A 24,504-nucleotide genomic window follows, 5' to 3' on the forward strand; every position below is an offset into this window, starting at 1 on the left:
CGGGACTTGGGCTTCCCTCCAGCCACCAGCAGGCACCTGGGACCAGGGCTTCCATTGCAGCACTGGCTTTATCTGGAAGGTCGTCCGGAAGGACGTCCAGAAGTACGTCCAATCTAATTAGCATACTACACTTTTATTATAGACTAGTGACCCAGTGTGCAAAATCGTGCAAGACCCAGACCTGCCGCACTGACAGGACCCTCGACCCGCCCTGTGTGAGCCACAGGCCCCACCTCCACCACACGAGCCATGGGCCCTACTTCCGCTGTGCCAGCCCCGCCAGCCCCGCGCAAGTTGCGAGTCCCAGCCCACAAGAGGTGTTCCATGAACCTCCTGGTGACCGGTTGTTTAGTCTTTCCACCATTGCGGTGTCACAACCACAGGCCTTTTATGATATAGATAGATTATTATACATTTGTATCAAACTATATGCTGTGAAACAGTCAGAGTAAACTCTAATGTAAACTCTGGGCTTTGGATGATAATGATTTAGTGGTGTAGGTTCATTGATTTTAATAAATGTACCACTCTGGTGTAGGGTTTTTACTAGTATAGTGGGGCAGGCTGTGACTATGTGGCAGTAGAGGGTATATTGGAAATATCAGTACTTTTGGCCCCATTATGCTATGAACCTAAAACTGCTCTCCAAACTCTGTTATAAAGCTCAAAAATGAGCCCACAGAAATTTAAATTCTGTTGAGACCTCCAATATTTGTAAAACTTTATATTCTGCCCTCAAAAATGATATATAGCTTTTCTGGGAGTATAGTTTTACATTGACAATCATTACCTTTGAAATTATGAAGACACCATCCCATTGTTTTTCTGATTTTTATTGTTGCTATTAAGAAGTCTCAACTAAGTTGGATTTCTGCTTCTTTATAAGACCTTTTGTTGTTGCTGCTAATTGTACTTTCATCTATTAGCTTCTTTATTTCAGAAGGATTTTTAATTTGGAGACTCATGTTCTTCATTACTGCAGTTTAAAAAACTTATTAGGTTGTTTCCTTGTCCTACCCTTTTCTGTTCTTTCCTTCTGTTTTCTTTCTTTCTTCTTTTTTATAAAAAACATATTGGACTTTGTATTTATCATTAATTATTCTTTTCTCTCCTATTTTTCAATTTTCCATTCTTTTAAATATTATCCTGTCTTATTTATGAGTATATAACCTTTTTCATTCTGGGCTTTTTTTTTAACTGCATACTTTCTAGTTTCTCCAAAAATTTTTACTTTTTGCCTTTTTAACTTTTATGTTTGAGTTTTCCCTTGGGTTTCAGTTAAATCTGGGTTTTCTGCTCATGTTTGTGTGCTGGAGACTGGTTGGTGGGTTCGAAGATGAAACTTGTTGACTGTGATCTTTACTGTAACATGACTGGGATGGACTGTGAATTTGGGGACCTCTGAAAAGAGTGTCCTCAGGACTTCTGTCTGGGGAGAACATTGTTCCACACTAACTTGGGCTCCAAGTTTAGGGAGGCATGGAATTCTCAGCATCTGTGTGTGTGTGTGTGTGTGTGTGTGTGTGTGTGTTTCATGTGATAAGTGATATCACTACGACCCCCATGCTGGATAATAAATGTTGACATTTTGTGCAAGTACACATGCATTATCTTTCTTGGTTAAATATCATCTTGCTGGGTATTTTCTATTAGTTCCATCTGTGCTTTTTCTCTCTGCCTTTGTATTAATATCTTATTTTTTATAATTTCATTTTATCACTATTGATTTCTTATTCATAACTTAAAAATGTCTGTTTAGTGATTATCTGTGGCCTCAGTTCTGGGTTCAAGAAAAAGTTGTGCTTGTATAGTTTACCTGCTGTTTCTTTTCTTCAGAAATGAGCATCATTTTTTCCAACTTCCCATATCCTAGAGAAAAGTGGAAGTCATCATCAGTGTTCTTATGACACAGAAGTTCAAATGCAACTTGTCATGAAGCATGCATTGTTCGAACTCATTGTGCAAGCAAGGTTTTAATGTCAAAAATTACTAAAAACTCCATGAATAGTTGTAATATCGTTCTATCCAATGAATGAAAAGTTTAGACTAGTCTTTCTGTCAAAATACTTAGTCTCTATTTCTGGTATATATTTATACCTGACCCATAATTTTTCATGATTCCCAGTGATCCTGGAGACTTTATGCAATTCATAGGCTGTTGTCATCTTGTCTAGTACATCACATGGCTGGCAGGGCACAGCATCAAGTAATATTCTTACCCCACCAGCTGGGATGGCAGGAGTAGCTGTTGCTATGGGCTCCTCTCAGTATTCATTTTGTGAGCGTGTTGAGGGCTGTCCCCAGGTGTGCTCAGTATCCTGCCTCTGGGAAGAGTCAGGAAAAACATCATTGCTAGTCATCTTTGGGATTTAACCACAGGTTAAAGAGAACACTGTCACTGTACATACATCTCCCTCCCATACTAATAGATGAGGTTGTGCAGATGCTGGAAGTACAAAATAGAGATTTTCCTCTGCTAGGTTTTCCCTGAAGCCCTCACATAGCATTAAGCATTTTATCTCCTGACCTACTTCTAGATTCTCTTCTAGGGCTACATCTGTCACATTCGGTAGCAAAATGTTTGCTATAAACCAGTCTCCCCTTCTAGGCTTGAGTCCTTGAGGACACAATAAATGTCTCATTTATATTTATATGGTGTCATTTAATACAAAGCATATAATAGGCACTCAGTATTATTCAACTGAATCATATTATGTTGGTCATTTTAATGATTCTGCTTAATATGCTTTAAAATGTTGTTGTTTATATATTCCTAAATGTATAAAAGACCTTTGTAAAACTGTGTCCAGTTTCAGAATAAAAATATAAATAGTTTTAAAAGGATGTATTGATATTTAAACTATTCAGATGAATGAGAGACCTATGACCTACAACTATAAATTGATATACATATAAGGTAGGGGATTTGGAGTTTTATGAATATATATATTTGTAAAATCAAATTATGATATGGAAATCCTCAGGCATTTTAGAAACATGTTTGGAAAGATAGCTTATGAACAAAAGAAATTAAATATTATGTTTATCTGACACCTGAAATGACTGAGGAAGTTTGAGACTCTTACAATTGAAACATTCCTATTTTCTACTGGCTTTTAGGGCATAAGGAGAATTATTCTATAACTTGAATAATCAGTAGCTAATCAAAGAGCTTGGAAATTCTCTAGGCTCTTCCTTTTTTCTATGTAATTGATGATATAATAATTGATTAAATTTTCCTTAAAATCTTATTTTAACTTGTTAACTCTTTTTCCCCCTACCCAGTGTAGCGACTATGACCTGGAATTTGGAACTGAATGTTTGCACCTGGCACTAAAATACTGTCATGTCAAAGCCAAACTTGTGGAAGGATCACCTGATCTCTGGAAGGTAATGGAGTTGGTACTTTGTTCTGGGAATTGTCTGTGCTTATGTCATTCCTGAAGACACAGTTTGCAAGTACAAACACCTTATACGGGTGCTTTAGAAAACGGGGAAGTAGTATAAAAATACTTGGTTTCATCCTGAAACACTTTCTGGAAGAAAAGGGGTGTGTGTGTGTATGCATGCCTACATTAAGGGATTTAAAAGAGTTTCACTGGATTTTCTGAGCCATCAAAGTATGGTATCATTTCTATTGTTTGGTTTTAAGAAAATTTATTTTGACACAACTTATTTTTAAAAATCTAGTTAGCCAGTAACACTGCTTTAATTCACTTTTTTTTCTTGTTCTCTATGTGTGTCCTTTTACTCTATTTCCTTACACTCAACTGGATTTGAGAATAGAACTCTGCTTTCCACAATAGTCCTGGGGTGGGAGTGCCAATTTTTTTGAAATTATGATGTGTTTTAACAGGATCTTGAATTCTAATGGGGCATGTAATGCAATGGATTGGGCAAAAAAGTATTTCATATTACAGTTATGAGGCCTTTTATAGATATCACATTTCTTTTCTTAAGTAAGGTGACATTACTTAGAGTATAAATATTGCAGTTGTTTCTGGTTCCCTGTTTCCTTCTCCTGCCTCCTGTCATTCATTATCTTCCACCATTATATCTATATATATAAAATCCTAATATGCAAGTAAACCGAACAGCAGAACAACTGAACAACCAGTCGCTATGACATGCGTTTACCACCAGGGGATATGCGCAGAACATGGCAGGTGTCGGCCACGGTGGGATAGTGGAGCAGGTGAGCAGGGGCACTAGTCCAAGGCGGGGTGCCAGTCGCTGTCATCGGGGCCAGCCTCTGGTGATTATTGAAAATTCTTTGCTCCCTTGCACTGCAGTCCCACCCGGTGCTCACACCTGCTGCCGGCACTGGCCCTGCTTGCATTTGCTGCTGGCACCGGAGCTGCCACTTGCACCGACTGCCGGTGCCTGGTGCTGGCCTCAATCACTCAGCGGCCATCAGCAGGTGCCAGCGGCAGCTGCCGGCCCCGATCACCCCTCAGGAGCAGGGAGAGATAGAGAAGCCCTGAGTGGCGATCGGGGCCAGTAGCCGCTGCTCACACCCAGATAGCGCTGAGCGATTGGGGTTGGCACTATGAAAAAGAGTTTGGAAGTTCCTGAAAAAAGTTAAAGGTAAAATACATGATGATACTCACACCCACTGCCGGTGCTGGCTCTGCTGCTCACACCCAGTGCTGACACTGGGCACCAGTTCCGATTGTGCCGTCAGTGGGTGCAAGTGGCAGCTGCTGTCCCCAATTGCCCCTGAGGGCTTCTCTACCTCCCCCTGCTCCTGAGAGGCAATCGAGGCAGCAGCTGCTGCTCACACCCTCTGACAGCCCCAGCCCCACTTGCACCCACTGCTGACGCCAGCCCCAATTGCTCTGCACCATCAGCTGGTGCGAGCGGGGCCGTGCCATCAGCGTGTGGGAGTTGCGGCAGCAAGAGTGGGACTGCCGGCAGATGGGACTGGGGGCCGTGGTGGGAGAGGTCGGGTGGGGGTACAGAGGATGGGCTGAGACCTGCCCCTGTGCCCACTGCAGCCTCATGGCCCACAGTTCCTTTCAAGGTGCATGAATTCGTGCACTGGGCCCCTAGCTTTTTTTTATAACTTCCCAGCTGTTTATTTAGCCCAATTTATCCTCTTATGATGACATTGTATGAGATGTCTTTATTATAGGCTTCTAATTTAATTAATTTTATGGTATTACCATTTCGTATGGATAAAGACTATTTCAGTTGCTTTTAAACCAAAACAATGGAATATACGCTTTGACATTAGTGTTCTAATTCTATAATAATTCCAATGATTCTACCATTGGCTAAAACTCAGATTTGAGAAAAGATTTAGTATAATTATGCTAAAATTAGTACTGGACTCAGGAGGCTGTGCCAAGTACCTGGAGCATGATTCAGAAATCTGACACAGCGACAAACACATCTCAAGAGGCATGGTACTACCAGAAAACAGCAGGGCCAGGACACCTTCCCCTATCTCTCCGAAGTCAGGGTGTTCACCCTCTCAGTGGTGTGGGGAATGACTAGGACTGTTACTCTGATACCAGAAATCCCAGGAGGGTTATTATTTCTGTATTTTACATACTTTTTTTTGGTAGAAATAAATGTAAAAGGTAAAATTCAGAGTTGATGCCAGTGTTCTTGTAGCAGGTACCCTGGGGCATGGAGGAAACATCAGTTTTTTCAAATCACCCTGCAGAGAGGAGGACATCCCCATAAATGAGCCACCCCCTCCCCAAAGAGTGACCAACCACAGAAGAGAACAGGACTGACTCCAGGAATAGGTGTTAGCTCTCCTGCTTTCTGAGTGCTGGTGCCTTGTCAGGCTCAGTGAACACATTCTGCACTCAGTGGAATTCCATCTCACCTATAGGACTTCCATCTCTTTAATGTATGGATGTGCCGTCTTTTGGTCCCAATATAATTAAATATTTGATCACTGACTACACTGTACAGATCTAATTGAACAGACTTCCTGTTTCTAAATGTAAAACCATCTTCAAGGCTTGAAAGATTTATAGGAGTTTTATAACCAGTTATTTAAGAAATTCAGCTGTGTCCCGTTGTCTGAAAAGGCTTCTTTAGGAGGAGTTTCTGAAGCGTTTGAGTCATCATAGTATTACTCAATGGAATGGCTGAGTCTTGAGGATTCTTTTTGATGTGAACTTTTTTTTAAGAGCCAAGTGTTCTAGCATCCTTGTTAAGAACCAAAGAAACAAAACAGTCTCACTTTTTGCCTTTTTTTAAATCTCAAAAAGACACTGTGGTGGCATAATTCCTTTTTTGGAGGTTTTCATCTAGCTATTCAGTCTAGAGGAAAGAATATTTTCAACATAGATGTAATTGATGAAATTGCAATAAATATAATAAATATCCACTAGTCTACGTTTGTATCTAGTAAACATCATATATCTTTAAATTTTAAGATTTTCTGGATTCTAATTACTGGAGTTACATATTCATTTCCTTATGCAGTGAAAGGTGGGAGAACATTCAGTGTAGTATATCTTAACTCATGTAAGATGATAGCCAACTGGACTTGGCCCTGAAAAGTCTCATTTACGATATTGAGTGTTAATGCAGATGGAACAACACAAAGTAGGTGTGACAGTGTTTGCGTTTTTTTGGTGCTCACCTGGAGGTAGCTGAGAGAGCCCTGGCCTAGTAGTTGGAAGACAACTATGTCTGTGGCTCTCAGTTTCAAGTTTTTCTTCCATTGAAAAAAATACATGTATGTATGTATACACATGTATACATGCATATGTGTATATATGTATGTATATTTCGTGTGTGTATCTATATCTATATCTATATCTATATAGATATATATAATATCTATATATCTCTATATCTATATAGATCTATATATATATCCTAAACACTTAACCCAGATGAAATATTGCAATGAAGCACAGTCGAGCTACACAGACAGAACTTGAGCTTCCCTAGGTGAGTGGCAGGTGTGGGGCTCAGATTCTCAGCTGCCCAGAGCCCCTCCCCTGGGGTGCAGGTGGCACTGAGGCTCTAAAGCCCCTGTGTGAAAACAAGTAAATCAGAGGACCAGGTCTCCCTCCCATCACTACAAGGTTGATTTTTTAAAAAGTAACTGTCATAATGTGTCATGTAAAGACAAAGAAAAACTGCAGGTCATGCCGACAGAAGGAAATCAGTTTCAAAACTAATCATTAAACTGTTTTTGAAATTAAAAATAAGGAAAGGGCAACCTATATTACTATAAGAGTCTGACAGAAAAGGAGTAAGTCATTAATTCAGAATTACATTTCCCAGTACTTTTCCCTTCGATATATATATTAGAAAAAGGGGCTGTTTTAGACTCAGTATTTAACAAGTTTAACAGGAATATTTTGTTATTTATTTTATTACAACAGTGTTTGAGAAGTGTTGCTGAGGTATTCAATAAGACTTTATGTTGAAGATATTAATAAAATACAAAACCTTTAATCAGCACATAGGTGGTATTCACAGCCTATAAGAAAAAAGTAGACAAAAAAAGGAAATTTAGGACTCTTTCTTGTTTGCACAGTTAATTATTTAATAATAGTGGAGAGAGGACCTTTGGGTAATAAAGACATGTATTTTATTCATAAAACAGACTCCAATGCAAAAATGTTGTCTTGAAAGTATGCTAGAAAAACATTTTAGTATTTGAAACCAAGTTTTCTTTTAATTAAAACCATCAGTAAGATTTATTTGAGAAAAAAAGGGACTTTCACAATTCTATTTTTAGTTGGAATGCAGTCTTATCCCATAACAAAAGCAGGAGGGGATAGAGATGAATAATGGTAATTGAGGTAATTAACCACCTTCCCATTAATTTCTAAGTTTATCCTACACAGTGGACAAATGTAGAAAAAAGGCATTTTCTCATTTAAATTGCAAACATTGAATCTTGATTTCAGATACCTAGTTAACTTTGATTTTTCAAACAACTAAAGAAAAACATTTAACACTTTCTTTTGGAGTTTTATTTATTTACTTACTTATTTTTAAAATTTCTTTATTGATTAAGGTATTACATATGTGTCCTTATCCCCACATTACCCCCTATTCCCCCAATCATGCCCTCACCCCCCCCCCCCTTTGCCTTGCTCCCTTGGTTATTAAGGAATTACATGTGTGTCCTTACCTCCCCCCCATTGCCCTCGCACCCCCCCCACTCATGCCCTCGTACCCTCCCCCCACTCATGCCCTCACCCCCCTGTTGTCTGTGTCCATTGGTTAGGCTTATATGCACGCATACAAGTCCTTTGGTTGATCTCTCCCCCTTACCCCCACCCTCCCCTACCTTCCCTCTGAGATTTGACACTCTGATCAATGTTTCTCTGTCTCTTATAAGAAAAATCTCTCCACTAAAATGTAATCCACTCAAGTGAAGGAGTTTTGCCCATTCTTTTGAATCCTCTGTTGCCCGCACTAGAACAGGACCTTGAATAGGACCTAGAACACAGTAGTTATATGATAAGTATTTGTTAAATGAATGAATGAGATCAATACATCCTTTAATTTGGTAAAATGCACAGCATGAACTTTTAAATGTCTGTTTTCTATTTTTTTCCAGATAGTAGATCAGTAACTATAGTACTAGTTTTGGTTGGCATGTACTTGATTTAGAGATAATGTAGCAATGTCACATTTAATTTAAATAGATTAGTTGAATGCTTGAGCAACTTCTCATCTATCTTACAGATTGACTGCTACTTTAATTCTGGATTGTAGTTTTGGGCTAGGATTTACCAGCCAGGATAAAGGCACAGCACAGGAATCTATTTTGGGTAGAAGTGCCCTGGGCCACTTGAGCTGAGCGAAGTTTCTGTACTAGTGTAGTTATGAGATAATTTGGAGGGGAAAAATAGTTTCAATTGTAGGCATAGAAATCATGTACTAATTTGGTGAATACTTCTCAAAGTGGGTTTTTAGACCATTTGCATTCTAATCATCTGGGCACTTGAATGATGAGCTCCTAAGACCTTATAGTATTTATTAGTTAGTTCACTACTTACTACATTTTCAGTTCTATGGTATAGGAGAACTATTCTGTGATGCAGTACACCTGACATGTTCTAAATCTGAGCTCACTGATGTGGCCTGGGACGATCTGCCATAGGACCATGTCAGGTTACATTACAAAGAGCCCGTTACAATTGCAAGGAGGCTGTGTGTTTTTAAGGAAAGATTGTGATTATTCTCATGCACATGGTGGTGCCTTCTCTGCTCTTTTTATCAGAGCCATAAAATCCTCATAAGGTGAACCTTGTGGGTACATACAGACATCCTCAATTCAGAAGAAACTCCCTTCTTAATGTGAATTGACCTTTGAGAATTTCCTCATTTAAACTAAAAATGTGATGTGGTGATTTTCGTTATACTTACCTTTTCTTCCTTCCTAAGTAAAAACCTCACTATTAAACAATAATTCTAATACTTTAATATAAATACTACCACATATTCTTTGATAAACTTCTGTTACCTTAATAAGAATTCAATAAACAAATCTTTAACCATTTGTAGAAATAGAATACATTATTCAGAATTTGCTGACGTTGATGTAATTTAGAAATTGTCAGTATTATGTGTTTATAGTTTCTCTAAAATCAAGAATTTCCTTGGGGGCATAATTTTATTGCTCTCACATTCCTTCCTGCTCTGTTAAGTCTAATGAGGTTTATCTGTCCTTTAGGTGACCTACAAACGAGATTTGTGTGCAGCTGAATCGATTATTAAGGGTATGTGTGGCCTTGCGACTCTCAGTTCCTGTGTTTCAGAAATGTAAGCCAGTTCAGAATTTCTCATGACATTTTAGATCTCACAATACTCAGAAGTATAAATGCCCGTAGGCCGTGGAAGTCTGCGATTTGCTTTTTTGAAAAATAATTACATGTTGCTTTGTTTCCCGCTTGTGAAATATCACTTATTATGTGTGATTTATGTCATATTGGTCTTACTTTTTATAGAGGAAATGCTTTATTAATTTGAAGAAAGTATGGGACATTGGCACTATTCAAAGTAGAAACCGATATTTTAGAAAATTTATAAAGATTTTATATTTTACTTTTACTATTAAGAGGACTGATCCCCCATCACCATAATATCAGTACATTAGAAAGCATCTTTCATATGAAAATATTATTCCCAAAACACAGGGATTGGACTGACTGACTTTTTAAATTTTTTTCTGGTTCTGACAATGACTAATTTTGTTTGGTAGTTTGAGACATTCCATGTATAATAACCCCTTTCTCATTCTTTTTCATCTCTATGACTCTAAGGCCCCAGCTACACAGAGGTAATTTATTTAATAATCAACAAATATTTATCCCTGTGCTTCACACTGTGCTTGGAATATAATAATGATGTCTATACAGAACATCAATTGCTTAAAGCAAGGTTTCCTGTCCTTGGCATTGTTGGCATTTGAGGTTGGGTAATTCTTTGTTGAGGGCACTGTTTCCTGCATTGGGAGTTGAGCAGCAAGCCTGGCCCCAGCTCACTACATACAGAAACACCCCTCCCTCTCTCCCTCCCTCCCTCCCATGGTGGGAACAGCACTGTGTGAAAGGCATGGTCCTGGCAGAAATCAAGGGGGTCCACCCCCAGCCCTGAAGCAAGTGCAGTGCCTTTCAAGGTCAGTAACTGATTTCTTTAAAAATAGATGGAGGACAGAACTGTGTGCTCAGTTTCTGAGAGGTGAACTTGTAAACTTGTTTGAAAGGTCAACTTGTACGTTCAAACTTGGAAGTTGAAAAAGAAAACGAAATCTGAATTCCGAATGCATCAGTCTATCATAAAGTTTTGGGAAAACCACCTATTTAACAATCAAAAAACTGAAATCTTTTTTCTGGTCATGACATTCTTTATTTATAGTTTACCCTCCAGGTTTTTTGTCCTTTAGAAATATTGTGTTTCAAACCATTAATGTACTGTAATTTGTGTCTGTGTATCTGTGTATATAAACAGATCACCTATAGCTATAAATCAAACTGTTGACATATATTTACATATGAGCCAGGGGATGTGTAAACATTACTTTGGAGAAGTTGGCTAAACCATGATGTAGTTGGGTTACATTCTCAACACAAGGAAATAGAAAACTCAGTTTGGTTTCTTTACAAAGCCCTATCTCTGTTAACTAGGTGAAATGGAAATGATCTATTTTGTGACTAGTTGGTAAGTGGTTCTATACACTTCTGCCTCTATATCCTCAGAGCAGACTTCTTAGCATGTCAAAGCCTGCATTTTAAGTGTAATTGCAGGGCCTATAGTTTTGGTAATTGCTTGCAGAGAGAAGTCCGGTTTCTTATTTAGGTGACATAGTCTCCTAGACTCCTTTTATTTTTAATGTATTTAAAAAGTATTCTACTTTTATTCCCAGGAAAAGTCTGCCTGGATGTAAACAGCCGATTTAGATCAACAATCTCCCAGCATTTCCTTATGCCCCAGGGTTTGCTTTTCTAATAACTCCCAAGAGATTCTGATGTTGCCAAGTCACAGTGAGGACCACTGCTATGGGGCCTTACTACTCCCCGTGTGGGTCAGCAGCCTTCTGACTCCCTGAGAACTTGAATGCAGAATTCTGGCCCTATCACATTAACTTAGAATCTGCATTTTAACAAAAACTCTGGCTGATTAGTTTGTACATTTAATTCAGGAAACATTCCTCTAGGTTGCTATTCATTGTTCATTTCTTTCCAAATAATATATCTGTGCATTAAGAGCTTGGCATCCTAGTACGTTCCATCAGCTCCACATGCTTGTCCGCTCCGCTGAGATTGCCACCTGCCCCCAGGACGTGCACGGATACTACTACCTCTGAGGCCTGATGGTAGAAATACCTCTGGGCAGAGGAAAAAGAAAACTCTTAGATTTTAAAAAATAAAATTCCAAAATATGATATGGTATAGAGCCAGATAACTATCTGAACTCTGTATTCACCTGTTTGCCTTTTCCTAGTAAATGTTCAAAGTATTTTTCTAGGCACTTTCTTTACACGGTATTTATTGGTATTTACTTTGTGCCAGGCATTGTTTATAGCATTTTGTATGGATCATTTCTTGCTTCTCTAGGAACTCAGTGATGTAAGTAGTGTTATTGTTTCCATATTATACAATATCCAAGGTTTCTAAGCCAATTCTAACTTAAGAGGGATAGAAAATACATTCTTCAATCCAGGTTTCCCCCTTAAGCAGTTTACCTTTTCATAATGTTACTCTCCCTTTTATTCCTTAAGTAGAGATTGTTCAGACTCCCTTGTCTGAAATCCTTGGGCTATGTGTGTTTTGGAACTTGGAATACTTTATATTCTCCAAAGCTACTGCATTATGCCACTTATTATGTCACATCATCAGTGGGATTTGGGACCTCACCACATAACAAGACTTGCAATATGTAAATGTTTACATTCAATACAAGTGTAATGGCTATTGAGCCTCTAGCCAGTTCAAGTTTAGGACTGATTTGGCCACCAAATTTATATATTGAAACAGTTTAAAAAATTTATTTTAAGAACTTTTTGGATTTCAACATTGCCCATAACTTGATGTGAACCTCTTTTAGGTTGTGAATCAGTGAAGGTAGGAAGAATGTCTAGTCTTTTTTTCTTTTGCATCTTCTAACATTGAGTTGAATTGAATTGAGCGGTATGTCCAAGGGTGCAGCTACACGTGTGTTTTCCTTTTGAGTCTGGGGACCTTAAATTGTGGGAATCGGTACGTGGCCATTCCCTCTCACCTTTTTTTGAACAGATGCATGTTGAGGTCTAGTGAATCTATCCCAAAATCATATATCTTTGTTTTTTAAAAATAGAGAGGATATAATATTTGATTATGCATTTTTGTCAAGGTGTAAAACCATGGCATGTACTTTGTATATGTTATCCTCATTTATTCTTTATAATAACGCTGTACAATAGATATCATTGCTCCCTTCTGCAGGTGGGAACACTGAGACTTAGAGGGCTTGGGTACTTCCTCTGGATCACACAGTAAGCGCCAGATCCACAATTCAGACCCACCTCTCTCCTTTCCTTAAGTGTGACTCCACTCTGGATTTGGGCACTTTGTACTTCTGAGTCATGGAGCTACTCATGCTCTCCACTGAAGTGAACACTGGGTTCGGTATCTCTCTTTGGAGGGTACAGCAGATGGCTTGGAAAATTCAGCCTGCCCAACTCTGATTCTGTTGGGTTAAAACTGTATCTTCAGTTGGCCTGATAAAGAACAATAACACAATTGAGACTCAAAATGTTTTGCACCAATGCTGGGACAAGCACACGGTAGTCTTCTAGAGAGCTTGGGCAAAACATGTAACATTGAAATGACCAGAGAAAGAGAAAAGATTAAAATTCAAAATCAAAATAATAATTTTAAAAGGATTGGTTGGGTACTGTTTAGTTTTTTCCATCTTGTGCTAATTCCGCCAGCTTAGCATTTGTTATCTAGCCGTAATAGTTTTTCTCTTCTAGGGTGGAACTTTTTTTTTAATGCTGTGATATGGGTGCCTAGTATTCTGTTAGTTGTTCCTCCTGAGCTGCTTTTTTTTTTTATTACCTGATTACCAATTATTGCTGGTTTAAAAGTTATATTTTTAATTAAAAAATGTTTGTATTGATTTCAGAAAGAGAAAGGAAGAGTGAGAGAGGGATAGAAACATCAATGATGAGAGAGAATCATTGATCAGATGCCTCCTGCACTCCCCCTACTGAGGATTGAGTCCCAAACCCCACATGTGCCCTGACCGGAAATCAAACTGTGACCTGGTTCATGGGTCGATGTTCAACCACTGAGCCATATCATCTGGGGAAAATTATATTTTGATGTAACTATTTTCAGTTTGGTTTTTACAGACTGAATAAAACATTTCTTTGTTAAATGTCATGTCTTGCAGGAGCATTTTATACTCTCAAATGTACTTGTCAACTGGAACAGCATGTATATTTTGGTCCATCTGAATTTATGTGCAAGTCTATATCTTTAGTTCAGTATGGGAGTTTTTTTTTTAAAGTATGTTTTTATTGATTTTAGAGAGAGAGAGGAAGGCAGACAGGTAGGGAGACAGACACATTGTTTAGAGAGAAACATCTGTCTGTTGCCTCCTGCATGCCCCCTACTGGGGATCGAGCGCTCAACCCTGGCATGTGCCCTGACTGGGAAGCAAACCTACGCCCTCTTGGTTCATGGGTTGATGCTCAATCACTGAGCCACACCAGCTGGGCAAATATGGGAGTTTTGATGTAACTAACTTCAGATAAACTTTTGACTAAGATTCCTGAATTGTGGTTTATAGCAAGTCTCAAAATTTAAACTTATTTCATGTTGTTAGATAATCTTTATTTTTAAGTTTATTTTAGCACCAATATATTTAGCTGGATTTTTACTTATAGTAAACTATTCAACAATAGGAAACATGTATATAAAGTAGTACCCCCATATTTGTCCTTTACACAGTCATCTGCAATGAAAAATGTACAGTTAATCACAAATTTATTGTTATGTCACACAACATTCTTAATATTCTTTTTTTTTTTGAGGCAGAGAAATGGACTTGGCAATTTTTCTTTAGTTTTTATCCTTTTTAGTCTTTTATTATGAGTGAAATTTAAAACATAAACTTTCCTAGGGAGTAATGTGATTAATTGGGACAAGACACTGGGCTAACTGGTAAGTGTGTAAACAGCCACTTAACAAAGAAAGTTTTGTATTTTTGTCACACAGGCTGGTTGAGCCCACCCAAGCCTGCTCTGTATGTTCAAACCTACTCAAACTATTAAAGTGATGACAGATGCCAGGAGTAACATACTTTATCTAGACCCTCATATGCCATACAAACAGTCCCAACCCACATTTAATATGCTGACCATATTCTGGCAAAAGGATCAGTATTCTAAAATCTTCTAAGAAGAAAAGTCCCTGTGGAACTCCTAAATAAATGATTGTGCTTGTTTTCCACCATCATTCTTCTTAAATGTTTCAATATATGTAATTTTGTGGCTTAAGAGTATTTTAAAACTCACTAGATTTTATTCTTTTTTAGTTATGATTGTACAAACCTAAGTAAACTTGTGATTTAAAAAAGCCTCTTTTCATATAGTGGTTTACATAAAAATGGAAAAATAAAGTAGTTAAAATTCAAAAGTATTTATTTTTAAATGGCATTAGTTAATATTAGTTTCAAATGGCTAATATTAATGTTCATGTAAAAATTCATGTCTTTTTCCAGTTATATGTAATGTTTTTATTTGATAAGCACTTCATTTTAAAGGAAATTAATTGAATTAGATTTCTCAGACATAGAACATTGCCTGTTGGTTCAGAAATTTAGACTATATTCTGAAAATACGCTTTTATTTTCAATATCAATGATATAGGTGATTTCTTTTAATGCTAAGTATTTATGAAGTCAAGCTCTAAATCCAGAAAAACCTGCATTTTAATATTTAATACAGTTAAAAAACTATTCTATAGGGAAGCAGTTGGATCCTTTTGTGCTTATACATTGAAAGTAGCTGAATGTACTTTTAAATTGGCTCTGTCTGAAAGGAATAAAATAAAATCACATGTGAATAAAATTGATTTAGTGTTACTGAGAACTAAAAAGACTCATTGTGTTATAGTGCATATTGTATACATATGAATAAACTAATGCCTTAATCTTATCGTGTTACATTAATATTTTTTACTTAAAATCATGGCACTTTTAAATATTCTTGATTTTTCTTTTCAATCAAATTGAAAAGATGAGAACCTTGAAATCAGGTTTTCTACATCTTTAACTGGACAGTGTTTTGCATCTGTGGTATGTCCTTCTCAGGTTTTTCTTGTTAGATACCCAGCCATGGTGCCATTTGTGTTATTAACTATGCTGTTTGGGCTATGCAAAGTGACAGCTAAGACTTACATGGAAATTGTAATTTTTGATGTCTGGTTTTTTACTATGATACTTCATTTTCCAAATTTTCACATTAATACCATAATTTCTTTGTACATAATATAGTTTTTGTTCTTCACTCTCTTGAAAATAATTGTATTAGCACTGTATCTTACGCGAATCTGTAAGAACATTTGCGTCAAGCCTTAATTAATAAGAACAGGAAGACTGCAATATGATTTAAAAGCAGTTTGGTTTTCTTGGAATCTTATTGTAAAAATTTTTTTTGAATTGGAAAGTTAAATATTTGGGTCAAGATTAGAAAAAATATAGTTCACATTTTTGTTTAATTTATAATTTTTAAAAATACATCATTAGTGAGATGCTAATTCAAACACAGTCAAATACTAGTAAATCTGTCATGTTCAAAAACTTCTAAGGTCACTAAGCAACTAGCTTAATAAGATTTGATAACAATCAAAAGCCACCAGTTACATTTTACTCTGATGTAGGTAGGAAAAAACAACAACAAAAACTACAAACATGACTTTTATGCTCAAAGCAATTATACATTTTGTAAATCTACTGAAGATTCCTTAGCATTTCCTTCAAGTTTTTTTCTCAGTTAACTGAGAATCCATATATACTTTGAAAAGGAAAAAAGAAAGTACTGCATCATTTATTTGGACAACTATAATGTACTTACATGTAAAAACATGTGCAGGAAACAAGATGTCACATATCTATCCTTATTAGTTCTAAGGTAGGAAACTTTATCCGATATTTATTGACTCGTTTCAAATTTTAGTTAAGACCTGGTATTAAGCATCCTTTCAAAAAATCTGACTATGTACCATTGCCCTCTATTGTCAACAGTAGCGCTAACTTTCAGAAGACCACTTTGACTTTTCACTGTGGGATGTATGGTTTTCTTGTGAGTCTGTTTACTGACCCTGTTGTCCACATGGCCGGTAGTCATGCTTGTTGGCTGCTTTTCGTTTATGGACTCCTTGCTGCCCCCCTTCCTGTTCTGATAGCTTCCACTATCGGGTGTTCAGAGAAACCTTAGGCATCTACTTACAGGTGAGACTGAGTCAGGGACTTCAACAGTGGTGGTTCTGTTTAATAATAATACTTTAAAAATTTTTACATGAGACAGAAAATAGACTCTTAAGATTGGCTTTGGAGCTCTGGCTGGTGTGGCTCAGTTGGTTGGGCGTTGTCCTATGCACTGAAAGGTTACCGGTTAGATTCCCAGTCAGGGCAACGTTTTGCTCTCATGTGGATGTCTCTCTCCCTCTTCCTTCCTCTTTCTCTAAAAAAATCAGTAAAAATATTTTTAAAAAGATTGGCTTTTGATTCAAGGAACTCAACAGGAGAATAGAACATAACTGTCCTTACTTTGAAAGGATCAAGGCTTGAAACATCTTTTGGAAAGGATTATGGTTGATTTGGTATACTTGTTTATTTGCCTAAGAACACTAAAATTTTGGCTCCAGAGGCCCATGTAATTAAAAAGAAGAAGAAGAAGAAAGAAAGAAAGATATTCTCAGGTGAGGATTAACCAAAATAATAAATGAATAAATAAACAAATTCTAGCTTCAAGGCCAAAGAGACAGACAGAAAGAAAGAAAGAGGTCCATATAGTGGATAATGAGGTCTTATGGACAACATGGTGTTAAATGATTTTAAGAAAGTGGAAGGCTGACTTTTGGATTTTTTCTCACTTGCTCGTAGAACTAGCATGGTACTTAAGTTTGTCTCTCCTCCATGCTATTTGAAAATTTCTTGCAAAATACAAACACCATCCTGAGTACTCATGAGTTTCTACTGATGATTAATTAATGGAGGCAAATGTCTAGATATTTTTTTCTCCATGTTGAGTCAGTGTGTCTTGTCATATGGTATTTTAGAAATTGTATATGTTGTTTTGTGAAGTTAAATGAAAAGACCCCAATTGCGTCTATTTTCTAACCCTTGAACAAAGACAGAATACTTTATGTATACCAAGAGGAACTTAATAAATGAGTATATAACAAATAAAATTTTTGTCTCATTCATAAACTATTAGATTTAGATGGACTTTAATTAAAATAATACTGGAATTAAACACTTATGAAAACACATCATGGCATGCTGAAAAGGGCTGCATTAGAGAAATGAATGATGTACAGTAGAGACTGTAAGGGAGGATATTACCCAAGCATACAGGATATAACCCAATATCACTTGGCATACAAACCACCAGGAAATCCTATCTCACATGGGAAAGACCAACCAATAGACACCCATGCTGAGATGACATAGATGTTGAAATTATCTGACAAAAACTTTAAAGTACTGATTATAAAAATGCTATAATAAATTAACAGAATTTTTTTAAAAAATTAAAAATAATTTTTTTCAATTACAGTTTACTTTCAATATTATTTAGTATTACTTTCAGTTGTACAGCATAGTAGTTAGACAATTATGGAAATGCTTTTGAAATGAAAGATGGAAAGTCTCAGCAAAGGCATAGAAAACCTACAGGAGAGCCTAATGGAAACTTAGAACTGAAAAAAGTACAGTAACCAAAATAAAAACAGACTTGTTGACAGAGAAAGTGTCAGTGAAGTTAATTCAATCATCAGAATTTTTTCAGTCTAAACTGTAGAATTAAAAGAGGTTGGGGGGTAGAAATGAATAGTGCTCAGCATATGTGGGAAAGTAACAGATCATCTCAATCCTGGAAGGAGAGGAGAAAGTTCAGCATAGGGGGAAAATTCTGAAGAAATTCTAGATGAAAAAATTCCCAAATTTGGTTAAAGACATAAATATGCGGACTCAAGAAGCTCAGTTAACTCCAACATGATAACCTCATACAATTCCACACCAGATACTTCATAATCAGACTGCTAAAAAATAAAGACAAATCTTGAAAGTCATCAGAAGTGATGCATTGTTTGTAGGGGAGCAATAATTTGAATGACTATATATTTCTCAACAGAAACATGGAGACAGAAGAAAGTAGAGAACACATTCATGTAACTTTTATTACAGTACTAGGGGCCTGGTGCATGAATCTGTGCACGGCTGGGGTCCTGCGGCCTGGCCTGCGACCTCTCACAATCCAGGACCCCTCGGGGGATGCTGGATAGCCGGTTTCAGTTTGATCCCTTCAGGCCCGATCAAGACAGGAGGGAACCCTATCCTGTGCGTTGAGCTTCTGTCCTCTGGTGATCAGTGCGCATCATAGCGACCGATTGATCGGTTGATCGTTCCGTCATTTGGTTATAGTTGTTCTATTTTATTATTGTTGCTATTAATCTCTTGCTGTGCCTAATTTATAAATGAAACTTTATCAATGGTATGTATATATACCAAGAAACAGTATATATAGGGTTTGGTATATCTATGGTTTAAGGCATCCACTGGACGTCTTGGAACATATACCCAGCAGATAAGAGGGAGGGGAGAAGACTGCATTGGCAGTTGTGCACAATACCTTGACCACTTACAAGTTATCATGCATGGGGATAAGATATTAACTGAAAAATGTGGACTTACTAGTTAATACTTACAGCTTTTAATACCAACCTGTAGACTTCCAGGCTTGTTCCAGTTTGAGGTTTCTCTCTGTTAAATCACACTGAGCTATGTGACACGCAGATGCTGTATATAAGTGAAGAGTTATACAGTTTCAATTAGAGAGTACATATTTAAAATATTTTTTTGGTGGGGGATGTATCCTAATGGTTTCATTATCAAACTATTTTATCATGTGTCACAAGTGTCCTTTAAGGAAGATTTTTAAAAGCTAGAAGGTAGTGTGAAAATGAAAACTTAGGGTTTAACATTAGTCATCAAGTTGACAGGTCAGGTAGGATTTAATGTTAATTCCAGTATTTTTCCAATTTATCCTTAGGTCTTTTCAGGCGAGAGAACAAAGACTAGATTCTTGTGTTAGAGTTTTTATGATTCTGGGAAGTAACATGATTTCATAGTTCTCACCAGTGCTTTTGTTTTATCTTAACCTATAAAAATTTCTAAGACGTGCTGTATTAATAGAATCACAGATTAAGAATTCTAAAGGCGTCTATTTTTTGTTTTGATTTCATCATTAACCTCAAGGAAGATGTTAAAGACGTTGCTTTGAGAAGCAATGAGGATTAATCATGGTATGTTTGGAAAGAGTTTTGTGCTTCTTGAAAAAAAAGAACTTTAAGTGTTATATAAATTTTTTCTCTTTCTATTAGTTGGGCAATAAATTGAAGAGGTTCAGTTTATTTGAACCCTGTTACTATAGCTACATTCTTTTTCATTTTGGCCTTTCAAATGTATGGCAAATATATAGTCATTGCTGTTATTTATTTATTTTTTTATGAAAACCTTAAGTACATTAACATTCCCAGTTTAGATTATCAGAGTGTGTGTTTGTGGAATTTTTAATAAAGATCACATAGGATGCTTCAACCTATATCTAATGGACAAACCAAGAAACAAACAGTCCTCAGTAGAAGGCATCCATGTTAATTTTAAAGGAATTCAGGAGTGGAAATAGGATTATTTATTACTCAAGATGAATATTCCATTGTTACACATAACTACTGCATATTTGGTAAAACTTTGAAATTTGAAAAGAAGCCTTAGTGGGAAAAAGTTGAGAGAGATTATTTATCCAACTCTGAAATATTAAACTTCAAGGGACAGTTTGAAGTTAGAATTGGGTTATGTTTTGTGTAGACAAAAGGAAGTCTTATTCAATTATCACTAAATATATGTCATCATAACAACAAAAACAGTTACCCTGTGATGTATTGGGATTTACTTATAACCAGGTACTCTACATAACTTTATATATGCTAACTCATTTAATCATCATCAAAATCCCGTCTTTACTATTCCTATATAATAAAAAAATTAATCATAATTTCTTTTTGTGTGTGTGAGAGACATTTGAAAATCTGTCTGAATTTTTGCTAGGACATGACACAGTCCAAATTTCTCTAAACATCTTACCTAATAATAGACAAACATGTAAATTGACCATCCCTTCACTACATTCACCAGCCAATCAGGAGAGTATGCAAATTAACCCAACAAAGATGGCGGTTAATTTGCATACATAGGCACGAAATGATGGTGGAGTGAAGACTGAAGGCTCCGGCCTGGGTCCCAGGTGCCAGAGGAAAACCGCTGCCGGCATCCAGGGGAAGGGAAGGCCTATTGCACGAAGCTCTTTGTGCAATGGGCCTCTAGTTTACTATAATATTCTTGGTAGGTGGGAGGTAGTTAGTAATAATAGTCTTACTGACTTGTGATGATATTATTTTAAATGGTCTGTCCTCCCCAACTATGCTTGCAAGAATCATTAACTATTTCCAGATCAATGTTTTAATAAGGCATGTTGTCTGGAGGTGCCCATGTGAGAAGCAGCTGGGTCAAATGTTAATCAAACTAACTTTGATTTGGGATTTCTGTTTAAAATTGCAATTTCCCCCTTCGTTCATGACATAATACCATGCACTGTCTCCTTGACTGGCAGCAATTTAGCTATTTCTTAGTATGTCAGACCTGTCTACCGTAGAGCAAGACTGCACATATTTTGGGAGAGTGCATTGAGGGTTTACAACAGTGAATATCACTATGTCATATAGCTTATGTTTTAAAAATCAGATCATGTCAAATAAGCCTTCTAAATTTGAAGAGAATCCATTTGGCATTTTCACTTGTGGTAATGATTAAGTGGTAGGAACTTATATTAAATTAAATTAAGAGGAATGCCAAGGGGAATGCTGTACTTAACCAGGACACTAGGTGGCACAGTGAGCTGCACACAGGAAATAGAGCCTAGAGAAGATCTGCCTGGGAGATGGCATCTTATCAGAATCTGTAAGACTCCTTATAAACGTGGACAGATTGAATCGACGAGTTGAATGGCTATTACATCCAGTTACTTCCATTCAAATGTATTCTAGAATTTCTTATTTCTGTTGCTTATACATGTCCTGGTTAGCTACTCACAAAGTGTAACATAGATAGACTTATTGATTTGGGAGTTAAAAGAGTCAAGGACATCTCAATGTGTAGTCCAAGTCACTCTACTTAGCCCAAAGTTAACACCTTCCTCTTCTTGTTCAGTATGTATGAACAGCAGGCAAGCATAGGTTTCAGTATACTAGTACTTTGTTCCATATTATATTTGAAACTTATTTCTTTTTTAAATTTTGTACCTCAGAAAGAATTTCACAACACATTTGCATAGTTATGGACACCAAAGAAGATGAAGAACATGTAGGTCATCATCTTGAAGAAATGCTAAAAAATGAGTTAAATGTAAGTATTCAAATATCGAATTTAATGATTAAAGAGGTGAATGTACATTTCTTATTTTTTGAACTGATCAATTTCCTAGTTAAGCTCATAGCTAATATTACAACTGAGAAAATGGGAGAAGTAGTAATAAGTGTGAGACGGTCTATAGGAATTATTTGCAACTTCTACCAGGAAGGGCTTCCATTATATATTTTTATGACAACATTGTGTGTAAAATGTTTTGTTTGCCAAACTGAAATTATTCAATTTTAATTTCCCTTTTTTCATTAAAATGTCTCACCAGCAATCAGGGCTTATGATGTACAGATGATGACTTCTTAAACAACATCTAGGATAGAATTGTAAAGAGCTGAAGGAAAAAATTCACTTCACTTAGCTAATTTTATCCTGATGGCACAGTCGGAAAGAGAACGGGCTCTCTTATCAGACTGCCTGTGCTCAGCTGTCAGCTTTATAACCTAATTTCTTTGTCTTAAGTCAAAAATGTTAATAATATCTACATGGTGCATTTGTTGGAAGCATTAAATAAAATAAACAGGATTAAAGTGCTTAGAAATGCCTCTGGCTTATGGTGAGTTTTCAGCGAATGTGAACTATAATAATGAAGCTTTCACGGATGAGTTGAAAAGAGGTGTGGCAATATTAAGTAGCAGATACGACTGATTCCCAATCTTCCATCCTGTACTAGATGCATGAACTGTTAGAAATGTAGATTCCTGGAATATATAAAAATTTAATGAACCATAGCCTGGGGTAAGCTCTGGAACCTTAAGTTTTTAACAAGCTCTCTCAGCTGGTTTGATAGCAAGCAGTGCCAGATTCTACCAGTAGCATTGAGAGTGACAACCCAAAGCTGAGAAAATAATACACATCTTAGCTGTCTCTGAGGCATACAGGCCATACTACAATCTCCTGTGTTGCTATTATCTGATGACTTTCTGGGAATTTCCCTTCATCCTTGAAAATTTGAGCACCTGTTTTCTGCTTTCTGTCTCAATTCTACCTGTTAAAAATCTGTTCTAAGTTCGGTGCCCCAGTTTCCCTGCTGTACCTTGCAGGATATTTAACGGTAGATAACTGGCTACCACTGCCTGACCCACTGAAGCATCCTTTTGCCTCAAAAAATGGTCTATTACTCTTGAATAATCTCATTCATTCTTTATCCAGTTAATGCAACAACCAGGAATATGGGGCCCTGAAAGAATATTATTGGGACTGTGGCTATCAACCAACCCTAAATTTCGAGAGCTGTTTGTGCGTGTGTGTTTTAAGTTTTTTAAAATTGATTTTTAGAGTGAGAAAGGGAGAGAGAAACATTTGATGTGAGAGACATTGATCAGCTGCCTCCTGCACACTCCCCACCCGGGATGAAGGCTGCAACCTGGGTATGTGCCCCGACCAGGAATCCAACCAGCGACCTTTTGGTGCACGGGACGATGCCCAGCCAACTGAGCTACACTGGCCAGAGCTCATTGGTTGATTCTTGTATGTGCCCTGACCTGGGATCGAACCCACAACCTTGGGAAAGTGCTCTAACCAACTGAGCTACCCGGCCAGGCCTTAAATTCTTTGCAGGCTGCAAGGAATCCTTTGCTTAGAATTATTACAGTATTCACTTTTTGTTGCTACTTATCCTGTATATGTTTAGTGACAAAATGACATGGGATTTAGGGGTACAACTGTACCTTGCTGGCCTTCTGTGATGTATTCATTACCCTGTCCTTCTCCTTCTCCTTCCAGTGACCTTTATTTCAGTGCACTTCACCTACCCACCCGTTGGGCCCAGTCTAAGTATTGCCATCATCTTAACTATACTAAAAACTAAATACTAAGGCTATTTCTCAACTTCTGACCATTACATGCTGTCATTGCATATCATTTACTAAATTATCCTACTGCAAATATTTCAAATTTATAGGGAACTCCAGGCTACCTGTCTTTTTTCTTTCTTTCAGCTACCTTTTGTTTTATACTGTCCCTTATTTAGCTTAGATTCCATGCTCCATCACTTCTATGGACCATGGCGCTCTTACCAATATCTTCATCTACCTTGTCCTTTGAATGCACCCATTTGGTAAAATCCTATCCAGGTATTAGTCAAACTTTTCAGTTCTCTTCACTGTTACACTTAATCTTAATGATGTTTGGGAGAATCATACAACAGTGCAGATGGTTGCCATTAAAAAGCACTGGTCACCATTCTTTAGTGGGCACTGATGGTTTTAAAGCAACCACGATTCATAGTCAGCTCCCCATTCTCCTCAGTGAATATTTGAAACCTCCTCAAATGCTACTGGGTTAGATGATTTTATTGTGCGGCCCTGTTTAGCAGCA

The 24,504-nt window shown here is 37.1% G+C and overlaps 1 protein-coding gene across 1 annotated transcript in view; it reads left to right on the forward strand.

The window, feature by feature from the left end:
* Positions 1–24,504, forward strand: part of ISPD (isoprenoid synthase domain containing) — a 144,976-nt gene that overhangs the window by 21,150 nt on the left and 99,322 nt on the right. Inside the window, exons 4-6 of the mRNA XM_006779100.2 lie at positions 3,286–3,390; positions 9,671–9,716; positions 22,073–22,170. Coding sequence (XP_006779163.1) covers positions 3,286–3,390; positions 9,671–9,716; positions 22,073–22,170 — 249 coding nt within the window. The remainder of the gene's footprint in view (positions 1–3,285; positions 3,391–9,670; positions 9,717–22,072; positions 22,171–24,504) is intronic.

Source organism: Myotis davidii, unplaced genomic scaffold, assembly GCF_000327345.1.
Source record: "Myotis davidii unplaced genomic scaffold, ASM32734v1 scaffold168, whole genome shotgun sequence".
Classification (NCBI taxonomy): Eukaryota; Metazoa; Chordata; class Mammalia; order Chiroptera; family Vespertilionidae; genus Myotis; species Myotis davidii.